The 26530-nt window shown below is 41.6% G+C and overlaps 1 protein-coding gene across 2 annotated transcripts; it reads left to right on the top strand.

Annotated features, from left to right (window-relative positions):
* Window positions 1-5042: 5042 nt before the first annotated feature.
* Window positions 5043-25179, top strand: TNFSF18 (TNF superfamily member 18). Of its 2 annotated transcripts, XM_081867398.1 has the most exons (5): window positions 5043-5202; window positions 6333-6403; window positions 8179-8270; window positions 23251-23281; window positions 24092-25179. In XM_081867398.1, the coding sequence occupies exons 1-5, from the start codon at window positions 5174-5176 to the stop codon at window positions 24439-24441; spliced, it is 573 nt and encodes a 190-aa protein (XP_081723524.1). In that variant the 5' UTR covers window positions 5043-5173; the 3' UTR covers window positions 24442-25179. The 2 variants fall into 2 exon arrangements, with proteins under 2 accessions (XP_081723524.1, XP_081723525.1); XM_081867399.1 differs by lacking the exon at window positions 8179-8270 and having other exon boundaries at window positions 6096-6403.
* Window positions 25180-26530: the final 1351 nt, after the last annotated feature.

The following is a 26530-nucleotide window of genomic DNA, read 5'->3' as shown; positions in this document are numbered from 1 at the left end:
AACATCTGCAAATATTTTGTAATCCACATTTAAAAGGGAAATGGGACGATAGTTCTTGAGTTGTGTGTTTTCAGTTTCCAGTTTTGGTATCAATGTGATAAAAGCTTCCTTCCACGATTCCGGCACCCTCTTCCCCTCCATAATTTCGTTGCAGACCTCCATCATTGGTTGGATCAGGTAGTCTTTTAATGTCTTATAATACTTGGAGGTCAGGCCGTCTGGCCCTGGAGATTTGCCCAATTGCATGTTCTGAATGGCTTGTTCAATCTCTTCTCGTGTTATTTTGTTGTTCAGGATTGATCTGTTTTTTTGTGACAATTTTGTTAGTCCATTTCTTTCCAAAAATTGTTTAATCTCAACCTCGTCTTGCGGCCCTTGAGTATATAATTTTTTGAAATATCTCTGGAAGCACTTTCTGATTTCCATGGGGTTCTGAATATTTCTTCCTTCGATTTCTAGATTTGTAACTGTATTTAATTTTTGTCTCTTCTTCAGCAAGCAGTTTCCCACATTTATTCGCCGATTCAAAAGTTTTTTGTTTCATTAATTTATTTTTCCACTCTATTTCCTGGTTTATCAGTTTAGAATATTGTGCTTGGTAGAGTTTAATTTCTCTCAGAATCGGCTGTGACTTCGGATTTGATCTTAACTTCTTCTCCAGTTCTTTGATTTTCTGCAGGGTCTTGTCTTTCCTTTCATTTTGTATCCTTTTCTTTACAGCGTTCTGTTGTATCAAGAACCCCCTCATCACAGCTTTGCTTGCGTCCCAGATAGTTCTTTTTTCCACCGTAGTGCTCATGTTTATCTCAAAGTAATCCTTCAAAGCTTTTTGGGCCTTCTTAATAATCTCCTGATCTCTAAACAAGTTGTCATTCATCTTCCATCTAAAGGAACCGGTTGGCAGTAGTGTCATGTCCATCTTCAGTGCATTATGGTCGGAGCAGGTCTTTGGGCAGATTTCCACTTTTCTAACCTTGGGTGCCAGACCTCTAGTTATCCATATTTGGTCGATTCTTGTCCAAGTCAGCTGGGCTTCAGAGAAGAATGTTCCCTCTCTTCCCAGGGGGTTCTTGGTTCTCCAAATGTCAATCCAGTCCATATTGTCTGTCATTTCAAAAAAAGTCTTTGGTAGTCTGCCGTCTTTTGTAACATTTTGGTTTTGTGACTTATCCATGTTAGTTGATACGACCCCATTCATATCTCCCATCATAATGATGTTGTTGTAGTCCAGATAGTCCAGCATAATCTCATGCAACTTCTTGTAAAATTCCGATTTCCCGTCATTTGGTGCATAAATTCCTAGTATCAGAATCTTTTCTCCTTGATGTTGTATCTCAATTGCTAGAATTCTTCCATGTTCATCTTTGAATAAAAATTTAGGTGACAGGCTCTCTTTTGCATATATCACCACCCCTCGCTTCTTTACTCTGTCCGAAGATATAAATTCTTGGCCAAGTCTTTTGTTTATTAACACCTTTCTATGGAGCCTAGTCACATGTGTTTCTTGTAAGCAAATAATGTCCAGTTGTTCTTTTTTTAATATATGAAAAATTTTCCTCCTTTTTTCCGGGATGTTACAACCATTAATATTCCAACTCAAAAGTTGCAGAGACATCCTGAATAAATCTGGTTATTTTTCAGGGGGTGGTACCTTATTCACTGGATCTTCAGGATCCAAGGGTGCAGGTACCTCTGGTGTTTCAGGCCCTGGAAGTAGATCAATTCCCTTGTGAAGGTCCTCTCCGTGTGCGTTCAGAAATTTATCTCTATCTTCCAATGTTCTGATTTTAATCTTCTTCCCTCTAAAGGTAAAAGATAATCCTTGGGGGAATTCCCACCTAAAGATGATTGAATTGTTCCTTAACAATCTTGTCAGCTCCAAATAGTTAGATCTGAGATCCAACAGTTGTTTAGGAATGTCCTTGTAAATCTCAATTCTTTTAAAAAAATTCCTTCCAGTAGCACCTTAAAGACCAACTGAGTTAGTTCTAGGTATGAGCTTTCGTGTGCATGCACACGAAAGCTCATACCTAGAACTAACTCAGTTGGTCTTTAAGGTGCTACTGGAAGGAATTTTTTTATTTTGTTTTGACCATGGCAGACCAACACGGCTACCTATCTGTAACTCAATTCTTTTGTCCAAGATGTCCAGTGACTTTCCGTAGTGTAGGCCCAGAATCTTGTCCCTTTCCTCCTTTGACCTCAATATTATCAAACAGTCTCTGGGCTTCTCTTTCTTTATAAGTCTTCCAAGTCTGAAAGCTGATACAATTTTAAAGTCCTTTTCCTCTAAGTTCCAAAATTTGGAAAATTCTTTAGTCAAAAACTCAGCTAGGTTGCCTTCTTCCACTTCTGGTATCGCCCTTATCCTTAAATTACTCTCACGGTTCCGCAGTTCTAGCATAGAAAGATAGGTCTGGTGTTCACCTACTTGTTTGCAGAGTGGTCTTACCTCTTGTTCTAAATTTTCAAGTTTTTGGCTGGTATCCTCAGCCAATTTCCGATTTTCCCCTGCAGCCTCCTTCAATTCTCCAATTGCTTGTGCATTCTGTGCTACTTGTCCAGTTAGTCTATTTAGACATTCTGTGTTTTGATCGATTTTATATGTTTGCTCATCAGCCTTCTTGTCCAAAGATTCCACTTTCTTGTCCAGAGATTCCAATTTTTCAAAGATTTTCTCTAAAATAGAGGTGCTTGCCCCTGAGGCCATATCTTCCAATTGTAATTCCTCAGCTTCTCCCTCCTCTGCCCGTGGCAGAGAAGCAGCTTCTTCCTCCGAAGGCAAAGTAGGCACAGATGATCTACGTGTCTGTGAGGCTGCGGTTAAAGTTGTCAAAGTTGTTTGTCTAGCTCTTCCTCTCCTTCTTGCGCCACTCATTCCAAAGTTATCTAAAAGTCAAGGTCAAGCTGAGTTGTTCCCATGAGAAAGCCACGGCCCAGATGGTAACAGTCAGACAGAGGGCCGGGAAAAGGAAAGTGAAATAAAAGTCACTGCTGTAAGTCCCAAATCCTCTAGGGGGAGTTTAAAATATTTCTAGGGAAGAGATCAATTCCAGTAAAATTAATAAAATCAGATTTCGAAGTCCAGGAACCTTCAGTAAGAAATTTCAGCAGAGTTAGGATTCAGTATTTAGCAGCAACACTGTTTCAAATGGTGCATACTGGTAATCCAAATGCTTCAAAGTAACAAGTTCAGACTCTCTCAGATTGTTTCAAAGTTCAGATTCAAAGTATCCAAGTCTGCAAACTGCAAACTGACAGCTCAGTTACTCAGGCAGCTCCAGCACCTGGGTTTTTTACTTAAGATGTAGCTCCAATAGAAGAAAGGTATCACCATACAGCTAAAACGCAAAAAGTCCAGCACTTAAAGTCCTCATTCCACTTAAAATAAAGTTCAATGTGTGCTCAGATCAGTTAGGTTAAAAGATCTCTCTTTACCTCCACTCCTCCAGCTCTTTGCTTTGAAGTTCAATGAGGGCGGAAGACGGACTTCCTGTTTTTCGTCACTCCGCTTTCAGCCAAATTCAATGCTTTAAAGTCCCAAATTGTACAAAGTCTATTATTACTCACGGGTTGTTGCTTTTCCAAAACAGAAATTTCAGGAAGAAAGGTCAGCGCTCACCGGCAACAGCTACGCGGCTTCGCTCCGTTGATTGCGGAACGACCCTCAGCGCCGCTACCCCCTCTGCGATCCGGAGCCCCTTACGGGGTTCCTTCAACGTTTTGGGGGCAGCTCTTGGCGCCCGCTGGGTCCCAAGACCGCAGGCTTCTGCCGCCTGCGGTTTTCCGGTGTGGGTCTCCGCTTCGCCGTAGCGGACGACCCTTTTCAGCGGAGCTACCCTCTCCCGGTTAGAAGAGGGCAGCCATTACCGTTCGCGCCGCCTCCGGAAGCCCCTGCCTTTTTTATTTTCTTTCTCTCTGTGTCCTATCTAATTCTATTAATGTAACACCATTTAGGTCTCCCATCAAAATAATCTCCTCTTTTATAAATTCCAGTAAATTAGCTTCTACGTTTCTGAAAAATTCTGTTTTGTTACCATCCGGTGCATAAACTCCTACTATAATTAAATGTTCTTTACCTTTTGTTATTTTTACCCCTAGTAATCTACCCTCATCATCCTTAAAGATATTTTTTGCGTCTAGTTTAGGGTTCATGGCTCCCATTCAGTCTTTTCTTTTTAAAATCTGCTCAAGGCATCAAGGCAAATGTCAAAACCAAACCTCTTGGAATAGCCCACACTTTTGGAAGTTGTGCTGCTCTTCTGTGCTTTTTTTGTCCTTAAGTCAGATATTATGAGGTCTAAAAAGACCCAGAAACAACATACGGAAAACATAGCCAGTCAGTGATTTGATTAGCACTGCACAGAGATGACCCATAAAAAGAGAGTAAAACAGAGAGTGGTGATTCCACAGCAAACCCCTCAGGTGGTTTCTGGAAAGGGTTTAATATTGCAAACAGATCGTTCAAATATTGCAACTGGTCTACTGGCATTTTTTTAATTTTTCAATCAGAATCCCCCTAGAATGAATAAATACAGATTAGATTTTTTGAAAGGCACACAATGTTGTGTGGACCTTGCAAACAAACACACATGGATAGAAGATTCTACCTAAACAAAAGAAGATTCCACCTAAACATTGGGAAGAACTTCCTGACAGTAAGAGCTGTTCGACAGTGAAATTTGCTGCCAAGGAGTGTGGTGGAGTCTCCTTCTTTGGAGGTCTTTAAGCAGAGGCTTGACAACCATATGTCAGGAGTGCTCTGATGGTGTTTCCTGCTTGGCAGGGGGTTGGACTCGATGGCCCTTGTGGTCTTTTCCAACTCTATGATTCTATGATTCTATGATTCTATGGATGAGGAGCACAGTTTTCACCACAAAGCCTTGTTGGAAGGCAGCTGGTGAAGTGCAAGGGCTGGCAGAGCAATCCTGTGCCAGATGTCTGCCAAAGCAAGGCCCACCCCTTTCCGTTGGGCCGGCAGCTGGACAGGCAGCACATCTAAGCTGTGATGCGGAGCCTGGGCTACAGAGGGTGGGCGAAGAACCCATGGCAACTTCTGCTTTCATGTTACTTCTGTTTTTGCCCTTGGTTCAAGAAACTGTAAGTGGAAAACAAGGCTTGAGAAAAAGAGAAGAGAAGACAGGGAACTAAGGCAATGAAAGAGTGAGCAGAGATGGTGGCTCTGAAGAAACCATGCAGTGTGTAAGATATGGGGGGCTGTATGCTGTGGGGCAGGTGGGGGGGGCGCGAGGGAGACAGGTCCACATACCTGATTAGAGGAGGACCTGGAGCAAAGTATGTGGTGGCCTAAAAAGAAAACAATGGCAGATGGGGACGTGGCAAATGATGGAATGAGGAGCCAAAGAGAAGCTAGGAATGGAGCAAAACAACACGAGGCTCAGAGACAGAAGGGATGGTGCAGCCTTGGCATGCAGGAAGGATCAGGTAGAGGAGAGCCAGTGGGGCAGACTGAAGGTTGCTGCCTTCAGAGGGGAACCCTGCCAGTTGCAACTTCTTCTTCTTCTTCTTCTTCTTCTGCAGCAGCATTTGCAGCCCTTAAGGAGGACAACAAGAATCAGGAAGCAGAGGCAGGGGCTTGATTTCATATATAGATTTGAGCCATTCAGATGGCTTGACTGCACATTCCTAATATTAAGTCAAAGCTTTTGAAACTCACGTAGTTCAGATACTTGGACTGTTACACAAGGAAAACCAAAACTCCTGTACATATTGACCTTATGTCTCTTAAACTTTAGATAAAAATAAATTGCAGTACATTGTATTTCATTATGCAGTGCCCTTTTACAACACTTCATAGACATAAGCTAAGGTTACCAGACATCCCTGTTTCCTGGGGACAGTCCCTGTATTTACAAATCAGTCCCTTGACAAAATCCAGTGAAGTTGAAAAGTGTCCCCAGATTCATTGAAAAAAATCTGGTAACCTTAACGTAAGCAGCTGATGTGATTGTCTTCCTCAGCAGCCCTCTCCTGTCCTTGGAGCAGTTTCATTTCACAGCCTTTGTGGGGTTTTGAGCTTGAGGAGAGTTCCTCCTCCTACGTCAGTTTCGCTCAATGTGTCTCCTCTTCTACAGCCCAGACTGTGATGAAATACAATCTCCACCCCTTGTTAAAGAAGGTAACCTCCAAGCATATAAATATATTTCCCATGGCTCAGGGCTACTAACTTCTGGAGACATTTTTAAGGAGTTCCAGTAAGCACAGGCTGGCTGGAGCTTCTGCCATGGAGGCGCTGGCTTTCACAGAGGGGCCCAACCCTCACAGTGACCCCCAAACAGCAAGAAACTATAGGATTACCCTGTGTCTTGCAGCATTTTTGGTCATCTTGATGCTGGTTTTACTTCCATTTTCTATCGCCTGCATTCTTCTCCATCACAAACAGGTAAGCAGATAACAAACCTCTAGAGAAAGATTTATTTAAAACATTTTCCTCCTACTCTTCAGCTGAGAAAGCTCCCAGAGTGAGATCATTAACAAATAAGCCAGTCGCTGCCCTCAGGTTTACAACCACAAGACAGCAGAAAAGGCGAGGGGGGGAGGGGGCAAGCAAACAGGGGCTCCAGTTCTTGCAAGTTACAAAGTTCTTGCAAGGATCCCCTTGAGGGAGAAGCGCCCAGAGGAGTGAGTGCTAAGGGGGTGCCCACCCAATTCTCATCTATGATGCTGCTGCTGCAGCCCAATGGAACGACTGATGTTAGTATATCGATGATTTGTATTAATTAGTAGTTGTAACAATTTTATGTCTATGGTAACTTTATGGGAAATACAATACTGGAACTTTGCAGCATTGCTCTAGTGGAATTTTAAGGAAGAGCCAGTGCAAAATAGTTATTAGACTGCTGTGAGTCAGGAGACCCCAGGTCATAAAGTCACGAAACATCTTTGGGGCCATTCATGTGCCCCAGGCCCTTGTGGCGTGGATAAAATGGGGAAGGGGAGAAACCATACCCGACCCCTAAAGCTCCTTGGGAGGTGGGATAGAAGAGGCATCAATGAATCTCTGCCCTGCAGCAGGGGGGTGCTTTTCTTCCCATGGCCCAGGTGTTACCGACAGGTGGTGTCTGAAGGAAAAGTGGGTGAAGCAACAGGTGTGGGTCTTACCTTCAGTGGTGAAGCAAGCCGCTCAGGCGCCTGGGGTGGCATGCCCAGGGGCGGGGCGAGCTGCCCATAGGGACGGGGCACACTGTGGAGCCTCCGGAGTCTGCCTGCCTCCTCCCACTCAGCCGTCCTGCAGCTGGGGGGTGGGGAGCAGCGGGCAGACTGTTTGGGCAGTGCAGAGCCTGCACGCACCCAAGCCACCGTGTCTCTCTCAGAAGAGACGCGTGGCTCGGGCACGCTGCAGGCCTCATAGTGAGTGTTGCCTGGCATTTTGTCACCCCCCTCAGTGGTGACACCCGGGGCAGCCCACCTCCACCGCACCCCTCTTCCTCCACCCCTGCTTACCTTTTCACAGCAGGCTCCCCTCCAGCCACTCAAGCATACTAGATGCCCCCACTGCTCTATCCTAGAACCGGGCAACAATGCCAACCAGGCAAAAAGAAACCCCTCAGGGTGTCTGGAGAGTGTGGCCTGGCAAGAGGGTGTGTGGCCTGGCAAGAGTGTCAAGAGCCAGGTATAGGGGCCTGGAGGGAAATAGTTGGCCCCAGAACTGAGGTTCCCCATCTGTGCTCTATGAGATGTTATTTTTAGTTCCTCCTTGTCCATGGTCAGAGGAGCTGTGACAAAGCACTGTGGCTTCCACTAATAGCACAAATCACAGAATCATAGAATTATAGAGCTGGAAGAGCCCCTGAGGATCATCTAGTCCAACCCCCTGCAGTGCAGGAATATGCAGCTGTCCCATACAGGGATTGAACCTGCAACCTTGGCGTTTTCAGCACCAGACTCTGGCACACCCTGCTACCCTGCTCACGAGGTGCAGTTCCATGACAATTGTTCATCAGGTCAGGGTGGCGGGGGAAGTCAGCCAGTCAGAACTCTGAGTTCTTTAAGAAAAGTAGTCTATTATTTATATGGGTCTTATGAGGATTCAAGCAGAGGTACTGGCGTAAACGAGCATCCCACCTCAAATCATTGCAAGCAGAATAATTATGTGCCTGGCTCAGGAATGAGGTTGAAATTCAATTTGGTTCACATTTGCCTGGTTTGCACTTTCAGAAACAATATGCAAAGTGAAATGGTCATCTGTCAAGATTCTCCCTTTGCCAGTTCTCCAGCCCAGCAATGTGTACAAAAATGCAAGCACAAAGGTAAAGCTTGCATCCTTATTCAAGTATATATAATAATGAAGATCTGAAGAAGAAGGAACTGATGACTCGTTTCCTTTTTGCTTCATGAGGAACAATAGCTAAATACTGGGGGAAATTCATTTTATGACTCTAGAATATGGGTACACTAGTGGCCAAAATTGTGGAAACATTTTGGAAAAAGTGTATTTCCAAGGTTTGATGGCTCATAACACCACTTCTTCTTTTTTAGTAATACCGTAAAATATCAATGGAATGAAGAATGTAATGTAACAAAGTTTGTTCAATTATCTGTATTCTATCAAAAGTTATAGCCAAAGAACCAGAAAAAGGAAGCACAACTTGCTTATGTTGATATGCAGTAGCTTTCCTTCATTTGAATGTAGCCAATGAGCACGAGTGTTTAGAGAGCCAATCGGGTGTCATCTTGTTTTGGCAATGATTCAGTCAGGTCATGGTAGGATTCAGCTACTGATGGTATGTACTAGAGCTGAGAGGACATCGGTCAGTGTGTTGTGTGATTGCTATCAAGTTGGTTGGATTTTTTGTGTTCTTTCATTTAGTGAGCTTGTAAAACATAATAAATAACTTTAAAGAAATGGCGCAAAGAGTTGACTGGTCACCCAGAAAGTGAAGTAAAATAGTACTATTAAGTGAACAAAGCTAAAGTTATAAAGAAATTAGAAGAAAAAATGGTGGAAACTTAACCAAAGGTGTCATTTCTAATTTTTTGAAGAGGTATAAGGAGACTCAGTCACTACAAAATCAGACTGGTAAAGGCAGCAAAAGGTGCACAACAGCAAGTGATGATAGAGGAATTGAGAGACTGTGCCCACGTGACAGAAGAAAATCATCTGAGTGTATACAAGATGACATGGCGTGATGTAATGTGAAGTTGAGTGCAAGGACAGTTCGGTGCAGACTGCAGGAATATGGTCTAAATGCTAGAATTCCAAGGGAAAAGCCATTGCTATCTCTCAAACTAAGGTTGAAAAGGCTAAACTGGGCTAAACCCATGTTAACTGGACAGTGGAACAATAGGACAGTGTTATTTGGAGTGATGAGACCAAAATCTCTTTGCTCAGTCGTGAAATATGTGAGAAGAATTGCAGAAGATTTACATCTTCCTTTTATTAAGATAAAGGTAAAGGACTCCTGGATGGTTAAGTCCCGCTGAATTTGACTCTGGGGTTGCGGCGCTCATCTCGCTTTCAGGCCAAGGGAGCCGGCGTTTGTCCACAGACAGCTTTCTGGGTCATGTGGCCAGCAGGACTAAACTGCTTCTGGCACAACGGGACACCGTGACGGAAGCCAGAGTGCATGGAAATGCAGTTTACCTTGCCACCACAGCACAACTGTGTGGAAATGATTTTTGAATTTGCAATTACCTTCAACGGATTGATAAAAACAGAAGATGGAAATTATGGTTTCTAGCTAAAGGACAGCTTATTTGTCTTGGAAAGGAGATAAAACAAATACGTTTGGACATATGCTTGTTACAAATGGAAGAAAGCCAGATTTCCTCCATTTTGGGATGTGTCACAGTGGAAAAACACAGACATGAGAAAAGTGAAAGTGAAATGCCACGGACAGGAAAATAAACACCCACACAGAAATATATTATATTGGTCTAACCTGCTTGCCAGATGAACTAATGAAGGATCAACATCAGATTGTCGTATTGGAATTACCTGGACTAATTAAAGAGAAGCAGTACAAATATGAGATCATCACCACCCCCCGAACCTCAGAGCACGGGAAGCCAACCAAAGATTTATAATTTGGCATAAAATTCGGACTGTTTGTTAATTTTATAATTTGGAATGTTTTTAATGTGGTTTTAATTAGATTGTTAAAATGGAAAACTTAATAAATATTATTATATAAAAAATAAAAAATAAACAAATTCAGAGAAAGCTATTACTGTATTTTTCGCTCCATAGGACGCACCTTGTTTTAGAGGGCAAGAACAAGAAAAAAAAATTCTCCCCCTCTCTGCTCAGTGCCCCTTCAGCGAAGCGGCAGGAGGCGCTGCGCAGAGAGGGGGAGAATTCCCCTCCCCTTGTTCTCCCCCTCTAAAACAAGGTGTCCTTCAAGGTGCATTCAGTTGCCTTCAGGCGGCTACCTTGGAAGCCTGGAGAGCGAGAGGGATCGGTGCGCACCAACCCCTCTTGCTCTCCAGGCTTCAGGTTCCCTTCAACCTGCTCAAAGAGTAGGTTCATAGAATCATGGAATCATAGAATCATAGAGTTGGAAGAGACCACAAGGGCCATCGAGTCCAACCCCCTGCCAAGCAGGAAACACCATCAGAGCACTCCTGACATATGGTTGTCAAGCCTCTGCTTAAAGACCTCCAAAGAAGGAGACTCCACCACACTCCTTGGCAGCAAATTCCACTGTCGAACAGCTCTTACTGTCAGGAAGTTCTCCCTAATGTTTAGGTGGAATCTTCTTTCTTGTAGTTTGGAACCATTGCGCCGTGTCCGCTTCTCTGGAGCAGCAGAAAACAACCTTTCTCCCTCCTCTATGTGACATCCTTTTATATATTTGAACATGGCTATCATATCACCCCTTAACCTCCTCTTCTCCAGGCTAAACATGCCCAGCTCCCTTAGCCGTTCCTCATAAGGCATCGTTTCCAGGCCTTTGACCATTTTGGTTGCCCTCCTCTGGACACGTTCCAGTTTGTCCGTGTCCTTCTTGAACTGTGGTGCCCAGAACTGGACACAGTACTCCAGGTGAGGTCTGACCAGAGCAGAATACAGTGGCACTGTTACTTCCTTTGATCTAGATGCCATACTCCTATTGATGCAGCCCAGAATTGCATTGGCTTTTTTAGCTACCGCGTCACACTGTTGGCTCATGTCAAGTTTGTGGTCAACCAAGACTCCTAGATCCTTTTCACATGTACTGCTCTCAAGCCAGGTGTCACCCATCTTGTATTTGTGCCTCTCATTTTTTTTGCCCAAGTGCAATACTTTACATTTCTCCCTGTTAAAATTCATCTTGTTTGTTTTGGCCCAGTTCTCTAATCTGTCTAGGTCATTTTGAAGTGTGATCCTGTCCTCTGGGGTGTTAGCCACCCCTCCCAGTTTGGTGTCATCTGCAAATTTGATCAGGATGCCCTTGAGTCCATCATCCAAGTCATTGATAAAGATGTTGAATAAGACCAGGCCCAAGACAGAACCCTGTGGCACCCCACTAGTCACTCTTCTCCAGGATGAAGGGGAACCATTGATGAGCACCCTTTGGGTTCGGTCAGTCAGCCAGTTACAAATCCACTGAGTGGTAGCATAGTCAAGACCGCATTTTACCAGCTTCTTTACAAGAATATCATGGGGCACCTTGTCAAATGCCTTGCTGAAATCAAGGTAGGCTACATCCACTGCGTTCCCCTCGTCTACCAGGCTTGTAATTCTGTCAAAAAACGAGATCAGTTTAGTCTGACATGACTTATTTTTCAGAAATCCATGCTGACTATTGGTAATCACAGCATTCCTTTCTAGGTGCTCACAGACTGTTTGCTTAATGATCTGCTCCAGAATCTTCCCTGGTATTGATGTCAGACTGACTGGGCGGTAATTATTTGGGTCCTCTCTTTTCCCCTTTTTGAAAATAGGGACAACATTTGCCCTCCTCCAGTCTGCCGGGACTTCGCCTGTTCTCCAGGAATTCTCAAAGATGACTGCCAGTGGTTCTGAGATCACATCTGCCAGTTCTTTTAATACTCTTGGATGCAGTTCATCTGCCCCTGGAGACTTGAATACATCTAAACTAGCCAAGTATTCTTGTACTATCTCCTTTGTTATTCTGGGCTGTGTTTCCTCTGCTGAATCATTTGCTCCAAATTCTTCAGGTCGGGCATTGTTTTCTTTATCGGAGAAGACTGAGGCAAAGAAGGCATTGAGGAGTTCAGCCCTTTCTGTGTCCCCTGTTTGCATTTCACCATCTTCTCCTCTGAGCGACCCCACTGTTTCTTTGTCCTTCCTTTTGCTACGAACATACCCATAAAAGCCTTTTTTGTTGCTTTTAACCTCTCTAGCAAGCCGGAGTTCATTCTGTGCTTTAGCTTTTCTGACTTTGTGTCTACACAAAGGTTGGGGAGCAGCGGAAAGGCGCGCAGCCTTCTGCTGCTCCCCGAGCTTGTGGGGCTGGAGGTGGGGGGAAGCTGCTCGGGGCTGCCGGGGAAGCCCGGGGCTATGGCTTCTTTAGCCCCGTGCACCCTCTCCCGCCTGGAGAGGTGGCGCACGACTAAAGAGGACTAAAGAGGAAGCCAAGACACCGAGCGGGATGCTTCCCGCTTGCTGTCTATGCTTCCCGCTCACTGTCTTGGCTTCTGCCATAGCTGCTCTCCAGCCGAGAGAGGCTGCCCGCGGCTATGGCAATACCCCCACCTCCCGCAAAAGCCCACAGGAGCCGCGCACCCTTTAAGGAGCGTGCGGCTTCTGTGGGCTTTTCTACGAGGAGACAGAAGGGCAGAAAAGTCCCTTCTCCCTCCTGAGGAAAAGCCCGCAAGAGCTGCGTGGAGCTTGTGTGTGGCTTTTGGGGGCTTTTCCTGTCTGCCTCCCCCCTGCATTCGCTCCATAGGATGCACACACATTTCCCCTTCATTTTTGGAGGGGGGAAAAGTGCACCCTATAGAGCAAAAAATACAGTAATTAAAAATGTCTCTTATTAGTGAAAATAATATACAAAATGCGTTGCATTACATGTAATTGCATAGGAAAATGTCTATTAGGAGAAATTCGCACTAAGAAGCTGATCAGTTCTCAAGATGACTTTTAAAAATTAATTCACAGACTGATGTGGAAATGATTGGATAAATGAGAAAGATACTTTTTATAATAATAATATTTGAATTATTATTATTTGTTTATGTATTTTTAATAATCTTTATTAGTTTCCCACATAAACACATATACATAGATAACAAGTCATACAAAGCAAAAGTAACGAAAGTAAAGAAAAAAGAAAGAAAGGAAAATACAATATATTACAATTAAGTAACAAGTTAAAATGTAAAACTTCCAATCATTCTCATTATACTACTTATATTGTCTATGTTTTCTCGCACAGATTTATATTATTTCACATTATTTTTATATATTCCGATAAGATATCTGATACACTTTTTGCTTACAAGTATCAATCTAGTTCTGCAAGTATGTTGTTTGTACAATACAATTTTAAATATTCCTTAAATATTTTCCATTCTGCATATACTTTCTGGTTTGAAACTCCTCTGACTCTTCCCGTCAGTTTTGCTAGTTGCAGGTACTCTGTCATAAGAGTCTGCCACTCTGTTATCGTTGGTAGTGTTTCATTTTTCCAGTTTCTTGACACTATTATTCTAGCTGCTGTGATTGCATCCATAAACAATGGTCTTATACTTTTTAAAAATTCTATTGGTAGTATACCTAATAGGAAGATCTCTAGGGTTTTTTTAAAATGTAAATTTAAATAACTTTTTCAGTTCGCTGTAGATGTTGTTCCAAAATTCAGGGATAACCAGACAGTTCCACCACATATGAAAATATGACTCTATGTCCTTTTTGCATCTCCAGTATGTTGGCGACCTGCCTTTATACATTTTAGCGAGTTTTAAAGGGGTGTGATGCCATCTGTATAACATCTTCATAGTGTTTTCCCTGAGGTAGCATGCCCTGAATTTAATATCTGTCCTCCACAATCTTTTTTTTTTCTGCATAATTTTTATTGTTTTTTAGATCATAACAAACAAAAAAATAAAGCAGTTTACACCTTGTTGTCGCAGATTTCTTTCTATAAGACTTCCTTCAGCTTCCCCTGAAATCATCCATACCCTAATTTAACAAATTCACACAAATCCTGGCTTATATTGACATTATTTTCTCTTTCCTTCTTTTTCTCTTTAGACAATATTCCAACCTTTTCACAGAGCTTTTTTAAACCCAACTAGCGTTATCTGACCTTCACTTATATTTTCCAGATATTCCACAAATTTCCCCCAGTCCTCAATGAACCTTTGGTCTTTTAAATATCTAATTTTCCCCGTCAATCTGTCCATCTCCACGTATTCTAGTAGTTTTGCTCTCCATTCCTCAAGCGTCGGTATGTTCTGTTGTTTCCAATTTTGAGCCAATAGGACCCTTGCGGCCGTTGTTGCATATTGAAAGAATTTACTGTCATTGTTCTTTATATCACTTCCTGCTAGGCCTAACAGAAAAGCCTCCGGCTTTTTCGCAAAGTTATATCTTATATCTTAATATACTTTTCATTTCATTATATACACTTTCCCAAAAGCCTTTGACCTTTCTGCAGTCCCACCACATGTGGAAGAAGGATCCCTCTTTTTCCCTGCATTTCCAGCATTTATTGCAAGTTTTATATATTTTTGCTAATTTTGCTAATTTTGTTCTGGAACAGAAATAACATTCTCGGGAGAACGTTCATCTTAATTAAAGCTATCCTACCCCAGAATGACAATCTCAGCTTCCCCCACCTCTCCAAGTCCTTTTTTTATCTCTTTCCATACCTGCTCATAGTTATTCTTAAATAGGTCTATATTTTTCGGGGTTATCCATATTCCTAGATATTTCACCTTTTTGGCCACTTCTATTTCTGTTTGTTGTTGTAATTCCTCGATTGCCTTCGAATCTAAATTCTTCACCATTATTTTAGTCTTTCTTTTATTTAACTTGAAACCAGCCACCTTACCAAATTGTTCCAGTTCTTCCAGTATCTCTTTTATTGAGTTCAGCGGATCTTCTGTTGTTATTACTAAATCGTCTGTGAACGCCTTAACTTTAAATTCATTTTGACCAATTCTAATCCCTTTTATTTTCTTATTTTGTCTTATTGAGTTCAGAAGTACTTCCAGTACTATTATAAATAGCAACGGGGAGAGTGGGCAACCCTCTCTTGTACCCTTCGTTACCGTTATTTCTTCTGACACCACATTGTTTATAATCAATTTGGCCTTTTGCTCCGTATAGATTGCCTTTATTCCGTTGAAGAAGTTCATACCGACCTCCATATATTCTAACTGTTTTAGTAAAAAGTCCCAAACTATATTATCGAATGCTTTCTCTGCATCCACGAACATCATTATGGCTTGCTTATCATACCTGGCAGACAAGTATTCTATGGAATTTATTATATTTCTAATGTTATCTTTCATTTGCCTGCCTGGCAGAAAGCCCGCCTGATCTCCATGGATATATTCTGACCATATGTTTTTAACTCTACTTGCCAGAATTCCTGCGAAGATTTTATAATCAACATTTAACAGCGAGATCGGCCTGTAGTTCTTAACTTGCGACAGATCTGAGTCTTGTTTTGGGATTAAAGTAATGAAAGCATCCTTCCAAGTATCTGGTATTTCTTTTTCTTTCAAAATATTATTCATTACTTCTCTCAGTGGTGCCAATACAATATTTTCCATTTCTTTATAGTAGCTTGCCGTGAAGCCATCTGGGCCCGGGGCTTTCCCTCTTTTTAAATCTTTAATTGCTAATTTTATTTCTTCTGTCTCTATTGGGGTGTTTAATTGCTCTTTTTTCTCTATTGGAATCTTCTGAACCTGCTTATCTTTCAAAAATCTTTCTATTTTTCTCTGGTTGAATCTCTCTCTATTTTTATATAATCCTCTATAATAATCCAGAAAAACTTTCCTTATTTCCTTGGGGTTAGTTATTTCTTCTCCGTTCGCTACAATTTTATTTATTGTGCTTTGTTCCTTTCTTTTCTTGGTTTGCCATGCCAGAAGCTTCCCTGACTTGTTCGCAAACTCAAACGTTCTTTGTCTTAGTTTTTTTATGTTCCATTCTACTTCCCTATTTATTATTGTTTCATACTGGGCTTGCAGTACTTTAATATTTTCTTTTATTCTCTTATTATTAGGTTTTTTAACTAATTTCCCCTCCAAGTCCGTTATCTGTTTCAGAATGTCCTTTTTCCCTTTATCTCTTCCTTTGTTTTTAATGGCATTCTGCTGAATAAAAAAGCCCCGCATCACTGCCTTACCCGCATCCCATACCACCTTAGTTTTGGTGCCTTTATTCATATTATCCTTAAAGAATTCTTTCATCCTTTTCTGCGCTTTTTCAACTATATATTGGTCATCTAAGAGATAATCCTTCAGTCTCCATCTAAAAGTACCTTCTTCCAGACCTTTCAGTTCCATCTTTATTGGGTTGTGGTCAGATATTATTTTGGGCTGAATCTCTACCCGTATAATTCTTGGTGTTAGTTCGTTCGAGACCCATATCTGATCTATTCGGGACAGTGATTGGTTAGGCTCAGAGTGGTACGTAAATTGCTTTTCCAGCGGATGTCTAAGTCTCCAGGCATCTATTAAGTTACAGTTTTTAACCAATGAGAAAAAGGTTCTGGGCAGCTTCCCTTCCTTACCCTCCCCCCCATCTCTGAGTCTGTCCATTTCTAGTGAGACCACCCCATTCATATCCCCGAGTATAATCATTTTTTGATCTGCGTACTCAGCTAATTTTTCTTCCAAGGTTTTATAAAACTCAGATTTATTATCGTTTGGAGCGTATAGTCCTACTATAATTAAGTTTTGTCCCTGCCATTTAATTTGTACCATCATTATCCTTCCGTTTTCATCTTTAAAGATTTGCTGGGCCTCCATTTGTTTTTTAACATAAATAACCACACCTCTTTTTTTGACTTTATCAGATGATATGAACTCATTTCCCAGTCTTTTATTTATCAGAATTCTTTTATGTCTTCTTGCTATATGGGTCTCCTGTAAGCAAATAATGTCTACACTTTCTTTTTTCAAGATTTGTTCGACTTTGTTCCTCTTTTTTTCCCTCATTTATCCCATTAATATTCCAACTCCAAATCTTTAACACCATGGTGATTGAACCTACCTAAATTACTTCTTTCCTTATATTTCAGCTAATTCTTCTTCCTCCTGTTCTTCTTCTTCTCCTCTTGACCCTTCTGCTACCTCCTCTATCTCTTCCTCAGCACCCCCTGCTGCCTCTCCTATTTTGTCTTCCTCTTTTTCTAGTCTCAGTTCTTTATATTTTCTTAGGAATTTGCTAGTTTCTTCTGGATTAACCAATCTATGCCTCTTGCTTCTGTACATGAATGAGATGCCCTCCAGATACTCCCATTTAAACTCTATATTATTTTTCTTCAACGTCTGTGCCAATGCTTTATACGGCTCTCTACGTTTCAGAATTCTAATTGGTATGTCTTTGAAAATTATTATATAGTTCCCATTAATGCACAGTCTTTTTTCTCTATTTCTTTGCAAAGTCATATTTCTCATTTCCTTTTCTTTAAATATAATCAGGCAATCTCCTACAAATTTTTTAGCTCTGGTTGTTTTTATTTTTAATCTAAATGCCGTTTGTACTGATTTTGCCATCTCTTCTATTGGTATATCCATCCATTGGGCTAATTCTACAATCATTGTTCCATGTAGATATTGTATCCAAGGTTCTGCACCCACCTTACCATTACTAGTTTAACTTCTTGCTCTTTACTTCCCATTCTAATAAGTAGTCATAAATTCGTGAAATGTGTTTTCCTTTATTGTGGGTTAACTCTTTTTCAAATTTGGATGTTTCTTTTGCAAAACCTTCTTTCTTATCTATATACAATCTTTGGTTTAACTGAAAATATTGGAGCCAATTCGACAGGTGGCTTTTTATTTCATCATATTTCTTCAAAGTTGGCTCATCTTTATTCGCTTCTAGTAATAATCGGTACGTGGGCAACTCTCTTTTCATATTCCTCTTTTTAACTGCTATGACTTCTGCGGGTGAGGTCCACATTGGTATCTTTGGCTTCAGTAATCCTTTATATTTAATCCATATCTTATAAAATGATTTTCTTATCACATGGCTCAAAAACCCCTTGTGGACCTTCACTTTTTCATATATTAAGTAAGCGTGCCATCTGTACCGTTTGTCGTGGCCTTCAAGATCTAACACATCGGTATCTTTTAAAGTGAGCCATTCTTTTAGCCATACCAATCCTGCAGTTGCATGGTATAATTCTAGGTCTGGAAGCGCAAAGCCTCCTCTCTCTTTTTTATCTATTAGTAATTTGTGTTTAATTCTCGGTTTCTTGCTATTTCCTTTTTCCATTCTTGGAAACATTTCAATCTTCCCAGGATTGGTATTGTTTGGAACAAAAAAACCATTCTGGGAAGAATATTCATTTTCACTGCTGAGATTCTTCCCCAAAGATATTTTTTAAAAAAGATCTTTCCAGGATTTAATGTAGTTGTCTTCATACAGGTTTATACTTTTGGTTCATATCCAGATCCCCAAATATTTAACCTTATTTTTAATTTCCAGGCCTGTTCTTTCTTGTAATTCTCTTTTCTCTTCCTGTGTTAAGTTTTTGGTCATTATTCTTCCATATTTTCTTTCGTCGTTGTTTAGTCGTGTCCAACTCTTCGTGACCCCCTGGACCAGAGCACGCCAGGCACTCCTGTCTTCCACTGCCTCCCACAGTTTGGTCAAAATCATGCTGGTAGCTACGATAACACTGTCCCACCATCTCGTCCTCTGTCAACCCCTTCTCCTTGTGTCCTCCATCTTTCCCAACATCAGGGTCTTTTCCAGGGAGTCTTCTTTTCTCATGAGGTGGCCAAAGTATTGGAGCCTCAGCTTCAGGATCTGTCTTTCCAGTGAGCACTCAGGGCTGATTTCCTTAAGAATGGATAGGTTTGATCTTCTTGTAGTCCATGGGACTCTCAAGAGTCTCCTCCAGCACCATAATTCATATTTTACTAATTAGGTCTATAGCTGCTGGTATGCTTTGTTTCAGATCTTGTGTTGTTACAATTAGATCATCGGCGAATGCTCTAACTTTATAAGACTTTTCCCCAATCACTATTCCTTTTGTATTTTCGTCTTTCCTGATATTTTGTAAAAGTGGTTCTAGGGCTAATATAAATAACAGAGATGACAAAGGGCATCCCTGTTTTGTCCCTTTTGCGAATGGGATATTATCTGTAAGGCTGCCATTTATAAAAAGTCTATCTCTTTGTTGGTGATATATTGCTTCAATTCCATTTCTAAATTTTGTTCCTAGTTCCATTATTTCTATCTGTTTTTTCATAAAATGCCAGGAGACATTGTTGAATGCCTTTTCCGTACTGAGTAATAACAAGGCTGCCTTTTTATCACTTTTAGCTTCTAGATATTCCAAAATATCAGCAAGGTTTCTGGTATTTCCTGAAATTTGCCTTCCTGGGAGAAACCTCGTCTGGTTTGGGTGAATGATTCCTCTGATAGCTTCTTTAAGCCTGCTTGCCAATATATTGGCAAAGAGTTTATAATCACAGTTTAATAGTGATATAGGCCTGTGACTGGATATTAACTCTGGGTCACCTCCCTGTTTAGGTATTAGTGTTACATAGGCTTCTTTCCATGAGTTGGGGATTTCCCCTCGATTAAGGGTGTTATTCATTATTTTGGTTAGTGGTATTAAAATCTCTTCCATTTTTTTATAGAATTCCACTGGGAGACCATCTGGGTCTGGTGTTTTCCCTGTTTTAGCCTTCTTGCTTGCATTCCTGATTTCTAATGTTGATATCGGAGCATTAAACATTTGGACTTTCTCTTTTTTAACCTCTGGGGTTTTCTGTTGGGTTACATAATCTTCTCCTTCTTCCCCTATGTCTACATTTTTAAAATACAAATCTTCATAATATTTAAGAAATTTTTGTAATATTATTTTGGGATCACCTATTTTTATTCTGTTGATTTGTTTTTCCTTTTTCCTTTTTTGAGTTGTTTATGTGCAAATTCAAAATTGTTCTGTTTAAACATTTTCAGATTCCATTCAATTTCTTGTTCTATTTTCGACTTGTATTCTGCCTGTAATAATTTGATTTCTTTTTTTAATTTTTTCATTGTTTAGTTGTTTATTCAGCTCTTTTTCTTTTTCCTTTATTTCTTCTAACAAACCCATTTTCTCCTTATCACTTTCTTTTCTTTGTAAGGCATTTTGTTTTATAAAGTATCCCCCAATAACCGCCTTGCCAGTGTCCCATATTGTTCTAACGTCACTCACTTGTTTATTATTTAATTCAAATTATTCCTTCAATGTATCTTTAGTACCCTCTACTATTTTTTCCTCTTTCAGTAAAGATTCATTCAATTTCCATCTCCTTGTTCCTGTTCTCCATTCTGATTTTATTCTTAATAAGACCGGGTTATGGTCTGAAATTGTTTTTGGTATAATCTGTAACTCCTCAATCCTTTTAAGCATATCTATGGAAACCCATATGGAGTCTATCCTGCTAGCCGATTTATTTGGTTTGGAAAAATACGTATATTATCGCTCTAAAAGGTAAAGGTACCCCTGCCCGTACGGGCCAGTCTTGACAGACTCTAGGGTTGTGCGCTCATCTCACTCTAGAGGCCGGGAGCCAGCGCTGTCCGCAGAGACTTCAGGGTCACGTGGCCAGCGTGACAAGCTGCATCTGGCGAGCCAGCGCAGCACACAGAACACCGTTTACCTTCCCGCTGGTAAGCGGTCCCTATTTATCTACTTGCACCCGGGGGTGCTTTCGAACTGCTAGGTTGGCAGGCGCTGGGACCGAGCGATGGGAGCGCACCCCGCTGCGGGGATTCGAACTGCCGACCATGCGATCGGCAGGTCCTAGGCGCTGAGGTTTAACCCACAGCGCCACCCGCGTCCCATTATCTCTCTAGCCCATGCTTATATCTCCAAGAGTCTTCTAAGTCAAAGCTTTCAGTCATATTCACAAAGCTAGACTGTAATTTCCCCTGTCCTTTATTCCCTCCAGATCTGTCTAGTTGTGGGTTTATTACCCCATTAAAGTCTCTGAGTAGTAATACTTTATCTTCCGGCTAATCCAACAGCTTTGTTTCTTTTCTTTTTTAAAATAATATTTATTACTTTTGAAACTTACAAAAAGGAAAGAGAAGAAGAAGAAGAAGAGTTTGGATTTGATATCCCGCCTTTCACTCCCCTTCAGGAGTCTCAAAGCGGCCGACATTCTCCTTTCCCTTCCTCCCCCACAACAAACCCTCTGTGAGGTGAGTGGGGCTGAGAGACTTCAGAGAAGTGTTACTGGCCCAAGGTCACCCAGCAGCTGCATGTGGAGGAGCGGAGACGGGAACCCGGTTCCCCAGATTACAAGACTACCGCTCTCAACCACACCACCACACTGGCTCTCAAGAAAAGAGACAAAAAGGAAAAAAAAGCAAGAAAAGGAAAAAACAATACAATACAATATATAAACAATATATAAACAATACAAAACACAACATTAACCTAGACGAAACAAAACAAAAACAATTTAAAAACATACATTATACCATTTCAGTAGTCTATCTTTCATACCCTTGTTTCATCGACCTCCTCTCACCTCCCTTTTTGTATTCCACTTCTATTAATTGTTTCAGCAATTCCTTTGCATCTTTCTCTATTTTCTGTCATATAAATATCTTAACTTATTTTCCATTAATACTATAATGCTTATTTATGCTTAACTCCTTATAACATTTCAACTAAAGCCATAAAATTTCATTCCAACATTTTTCTAACACTCAGTAATTTTACAATATTTCTATTTCTGAAAATAAACTTTAAAACTTTTTCCAATCTTCTTCCACCATCTCTTCTCCCTGGTCTCGGATACTGCGAGTCATTCGTCGATTCCAAATAGTCCATCAACCTGGTGATCTTCTGTCCGAGGCTCTTAACTCTTTTCCAAGTCCCTTCTGCAGGTCTTCTTCATATTTATACATGCACTTTACTTTATCTTCTACTGATCTTGTTCTTATTTTCCTTCCTTTGATACTGAAGAGCAGATCTTGGGGAAGCTCCAACCTAGCAATGCTTTTATTTCTACTCGACAGGTCAACCAAATCTCCATGGTTAAATCTAAAATCCATAAGGTATTTCAGGACATGTTTCAAAATTCCTCCAAATCCAAAGGCCCCCACAGCTCCAATCTCCTTGCGATCCAAGTCCAAATCCCAAAAGTCAGTAAATCCCTGCATTTAGAAACAGCTTTGTTTCTAAGTTCTTGAAAAAAGCTGCTTTTTTCTCATTGGGAGCATACACCCCTACTATAATTATTATTATTATTATTATTATTATTATTATTATTATTATTATTATTATATTTGAATTTATACGCCTCCTTTTTCCCTGACAGGGACTCAAGGCAGCTTATGGACAAGCTCGCTCATCCTTCCTTCCCTCTGTGGCTGGGTACCCCCATCCCAAAGGGGACACAATTCAGCTTAGTGGCCAAGGGAGGGGGGAGGGTAGCAGGTGGCAGCAGCAGCTCTTTTGGGGAGGGGGAGGCCTGCAGGGGCTTCCCCTGATTACAGTGAAATGCTGCTCCCAAGATGGAACATGGTCTGCTGGCAGCTCCTTTTCCCACTGGAGTTGTTGCGCTGCTACAACTCATGAGTGCTGGCTCTCAGTGATATTCATGCTGGCAGCATCTTCACAAACATCTGAGGAGGAGAGGCCTGCTGGGCTTCTCCCACCATCAGATGAGTTTCTGCTTGCCCCCGATACTCTGCCCTGGAACCCGAGATGAGTTTCTCTTCTTGGAGATGGGATAATGGGCAGCAGATAGAATTTTCAATCATTATCTCAGATATGTAAAAACTGCAAGGGTTTTGGGGCATTGGAACAAGCCTGATTCCTCTTCAGGTGAGTCTAAGCCTGTTTGCCCATCTCCATTTGCCACTATTACCAAGTACTGTTTACAAAAGATGAATTACGCTTTCGTTAGCTAGGAGCTGCTTTTATCTGAGAGCGAGAAACAGTTTGAATGCCATGTTTGCAGATTTTCTCCCCCCCCCGGAAGTCAAGTAGCATTTTAGCCCCACAGCAACATGTGAGGTAGGTTAGGCTGAGAGACTGTGATTTCGTGGCCAAATAGAGATTGGACCTGGGTGCCCCCGTATGAAAGGAATACTTGAGTAATTACATAGTGAATTCCCAACTTTTCTTTTCTCCACAGTCACCCAAGACTTGCTGGATTCATGGATCTTGTAAGTACTCAGATCTGCTTGATATTTTTTTAAATTACCATCTTTTATTTATTTAAGACACTTCTATACTTCTTTTCATCAAATATGTCTCAGGGTAGTTAAAATGATGAAGGACAATTCTACTATTGTGATTACTATTCATCCATCCATTCAGTTTCATAATGGGATTGAGGAAAGCTGATTATTTCTTGAAGTTTCCTCTGCCCCCTTCACTGGTGCTGCCTATGCAAAAGCAAGGCATAAGGACTAATTCTGCACACACACAGGATCTGAGTGTGAGGTTGACTCAAAGTCTCTCTCATACTGAATGGACATGAGGGAGTTGCAGGGCTGTTGCTGCACTGTCCTAACCGCCCCCAGCTGCACATGTTAGCCAGGCACCTCCTCCCTTGTGTGATGGGGCTCTACATGCATACAGAAGTATTGGTACTGAACTTCTCCACATCCAATTAGCCAGGGTCCCTCCCCTCATGTGCAGGAACTCTTTACACATACATCAGCGTGTTGGGCAATCGTCACATGGTTTGCAGAAGTAAAAAAAACCTAAAACAGCTAGGGGGCCCTGCCTCCCCCCAAAAAATTAGCTCAGTGAAGGCTGAGCTTCCTCAGTAGCCACAGAATGCAGAAAGCTAGTTGGAAAAGAAATGTGGAAGTATCTAGGAGACAGAGATGACTGGTTAGAACACTGGAAAGGAGGCCTAGGAAGTGAGACTGTCGGATACCATTTTGCTGCACATAATAGTACAACAACAATAACCATTTTTTGTACTTTGTTTTTGGTGTTCTTCTCCCCTGGTTTATGCCTGCAAGCTCCAGTCCCTTCTGACAAGACTATCCATTGGGAATGGAAACCCATTTGCCCTGGCTCTGCACTGACTGCAAGTCCCTCCTCACTGGAAATCTTGGAAAGTGGGATGTATTTTGTCTATGCTTATGTGGCCCTTACGGAGGAGGCCTCGACTGAACATCGCTTTTCTGTTTACCTGATGGCCGACTCTCAAGTTCACAGTGTTTTCCAAGGGCCCAATGCTATGCTTGCATTTATAAACATGGGAAGGCCATATTTCCTGAAAAATGGAATAAAGTTGCACTTGGACATTAATGAAGGACTCACACATATTGACAGCAATAGAACATACTGGGGGATTTTAAAAATTTAACAAAGGCATCAACCTGTGTCAGCTTTTACTAAGTTGAAAGAACTTGCAGAATTAATTCCTGAGGGGGGTTCTGGATTTCTCAGCACTACACCAAGGCGTTTGCCCATGTTCCTGGAGGTCGGCTGGTTGCCTTACATTTTGCCTTACATTTTCCAAGACCATATGCTTTGGCTTTGCTTCACTCCAGCCAACAGACAGACTAGATCTTTTTGCACAAAGGAAGCAGAAACTGCAATACCTTGACTCATCCAAGACACATTTGCACCATTTAATTGAATATCCTGCCTAAACCAAAGATGGATGGAAGGTGAACCTAGATGTACTGGTAGATTTCTGGGTAATGTGCAGTAAATTTGCAAGAATCTCTGACTCCCAATTGTCTAACAGTCACAACAACTAAAAAGCCTCCACCCCCAAATTTAGGTTGCTGAGAGATAACATTGTGGGGAGGGAACCAGAAGGGGATTTTTGTTTGAACTTGTGATCACTATCATAACTAGCCTCACGAATTCCTGAACTGAGCATATCCTTAGAAGTATTCCCTTCATTTAATTATTCGTATATATATCTGCCTATCTTTTTAGGATAAAAAACACTGACTTGAATGTCATTGGGCTTCTTCACACTTGCCTTTTGCCTGACTCTTTTCAGGCAGAGATATGTACTTTTTTTGTAAATAATTTTTTATTACTTTTTGACAGTTACATTTTCACAAATAAAAGCAGTAATTAACTCACATTTCTACCAGATCTAAATTTATACAAGTACCTTCTCTTTGAGATTTTTTAAATCTCTGGACATCCCCCCATACCCACTTCTGGTTCCTTATATTAACCCAATTCTTCTGCATTTCCATACTTACACTTTTCCAATTATTATTTCCCTTAATTTTATCTAATTTTCTACTAGTTGCAAGCATTTACTTAAAATCCTGCCAATGTATCAACTTGTTTACAGTATTATTTGCACATAAACAATAAACGATTCCCACTCTTTTTTAAGCTTCTCGTTCTCATAGTCTCTGAGCTTTGCCATTAATTTTGCCACTTCTGCATAGTCCATTAGCTTGATTCGCCATTATTCTTTCGTTGGTGTCTTTTCTTCCTTCTATCCTTGGGCTAACAATATTTGTGCGGCTGTTGTAGCATACATAAATATTTTCTTCTGTTCTTTAAGAAGTTCAGTTCCTATCTGTTAAGTTGTGGGTGAACATATCAGACGACACAGCAATTCTTCAGACAGCTCTTGTTTATTCACAGGCCAGAACAGAACAGGGCTGAAGGGTTCAGCCAACCTGCTTATATAGAGCTCAACTACAAAGCAACAGTAACAACTTTCTGTAACTATCCAATCACTGAACGTCACTTTCAATTCCTTATTTGCCTATACGGACCTGAGTGAAAGCTATCTAGAGTATCCCCCTGCTGGCCCAGGGTGAGAACTTCAGTACCTAACACCCCTCCCCACCGAGATAAGGCGTTAGTACCAATCGTGATGGCTTCCTTATATACAGCACTATCGGTTACATTTCACATACTTCCATTAGACCGACAGTGTTACATGTCCAACGACATAGTCCTTTAAATAAGTTGGGCGCTTGGAAACTCTGCCAGACAGCCGAGGACTGGTACCCAGGTCCAGTGGTCTGCCCGATTCTTGCTGAGGCTGTGGTGTGACCCTAGGTTGCATTGAAACCAAGTCCCCTGGATCCGCTGCTGTGGGTGGAACCTGCGCAAGTGGAGTTGGCGGAATGTCAGGCATGGCAGTGGTCTGAGTCTGTGGGGAGTCCGGAAGACACTCTGAAGCAGCTTGGTTCAGCTCCATGCCCACAGTTTGCTAGTAGGTGGAGCCTCGCCATCTGTAAGCATCTGTTCTGGAGCCACGAGCATGGTTGGGGGCACTGTAGTAGTGTCCAAATCCCCAACCCTGTGCCTAAGCTGGTCTTGTGGATCTCCTGGGCGGAGCGTTCAGCAGCTTCCAAGGCCACGGCCTCCTCAATGGCTTTCTGCAGCGTGAGGTCTGGCTTGGCGAGGAGATGCCATTGCAGACGGATGTCCCGGACCCTGCAGATGATTCAATCCATCAGGGC

This window comes from Podarcis erhardii (genome assembly GCF_964252035.2).
Source record: "Podarcis erhardii genome assembly, chromosome: 6".
Classification (NCBI taxonomy): domain Eukaryota; kingdom Metazoa; phylum Chordata; class Lepidosauria; order Squamata; family Lacertidae; genus Podarcis; species Podarcis erhardii.
The sequence above is the reverse complement of the archived record's forward strand: the minus strand, read 5'-3'. Positions and strand labels throughout refer to the sequence as shown.

Bases quoted from the DNA above. Each gene is read 5' to 3' on its own strand.
- TNFSF18 (XM_081867398.1), top strand. From the start codon at position 5,174: ATGGTGGCTCTGAAGAAACCATGCAGTGT. The intron at 6,404-8,178 runs GTAAGCAGATAA...TTGCACTTTCAG, and splicing joins TTCTTCTCCATCACAAACAG to AAACAATATGCAAAGTGAAA. The intron at 8,271-23,250 runs GTAAAGCTTGCA...TTTTCTCCACAG, and splicing joins ACAAAAATGCAAGCACAAAG to TCACCCAAGACTTGCTGGAT.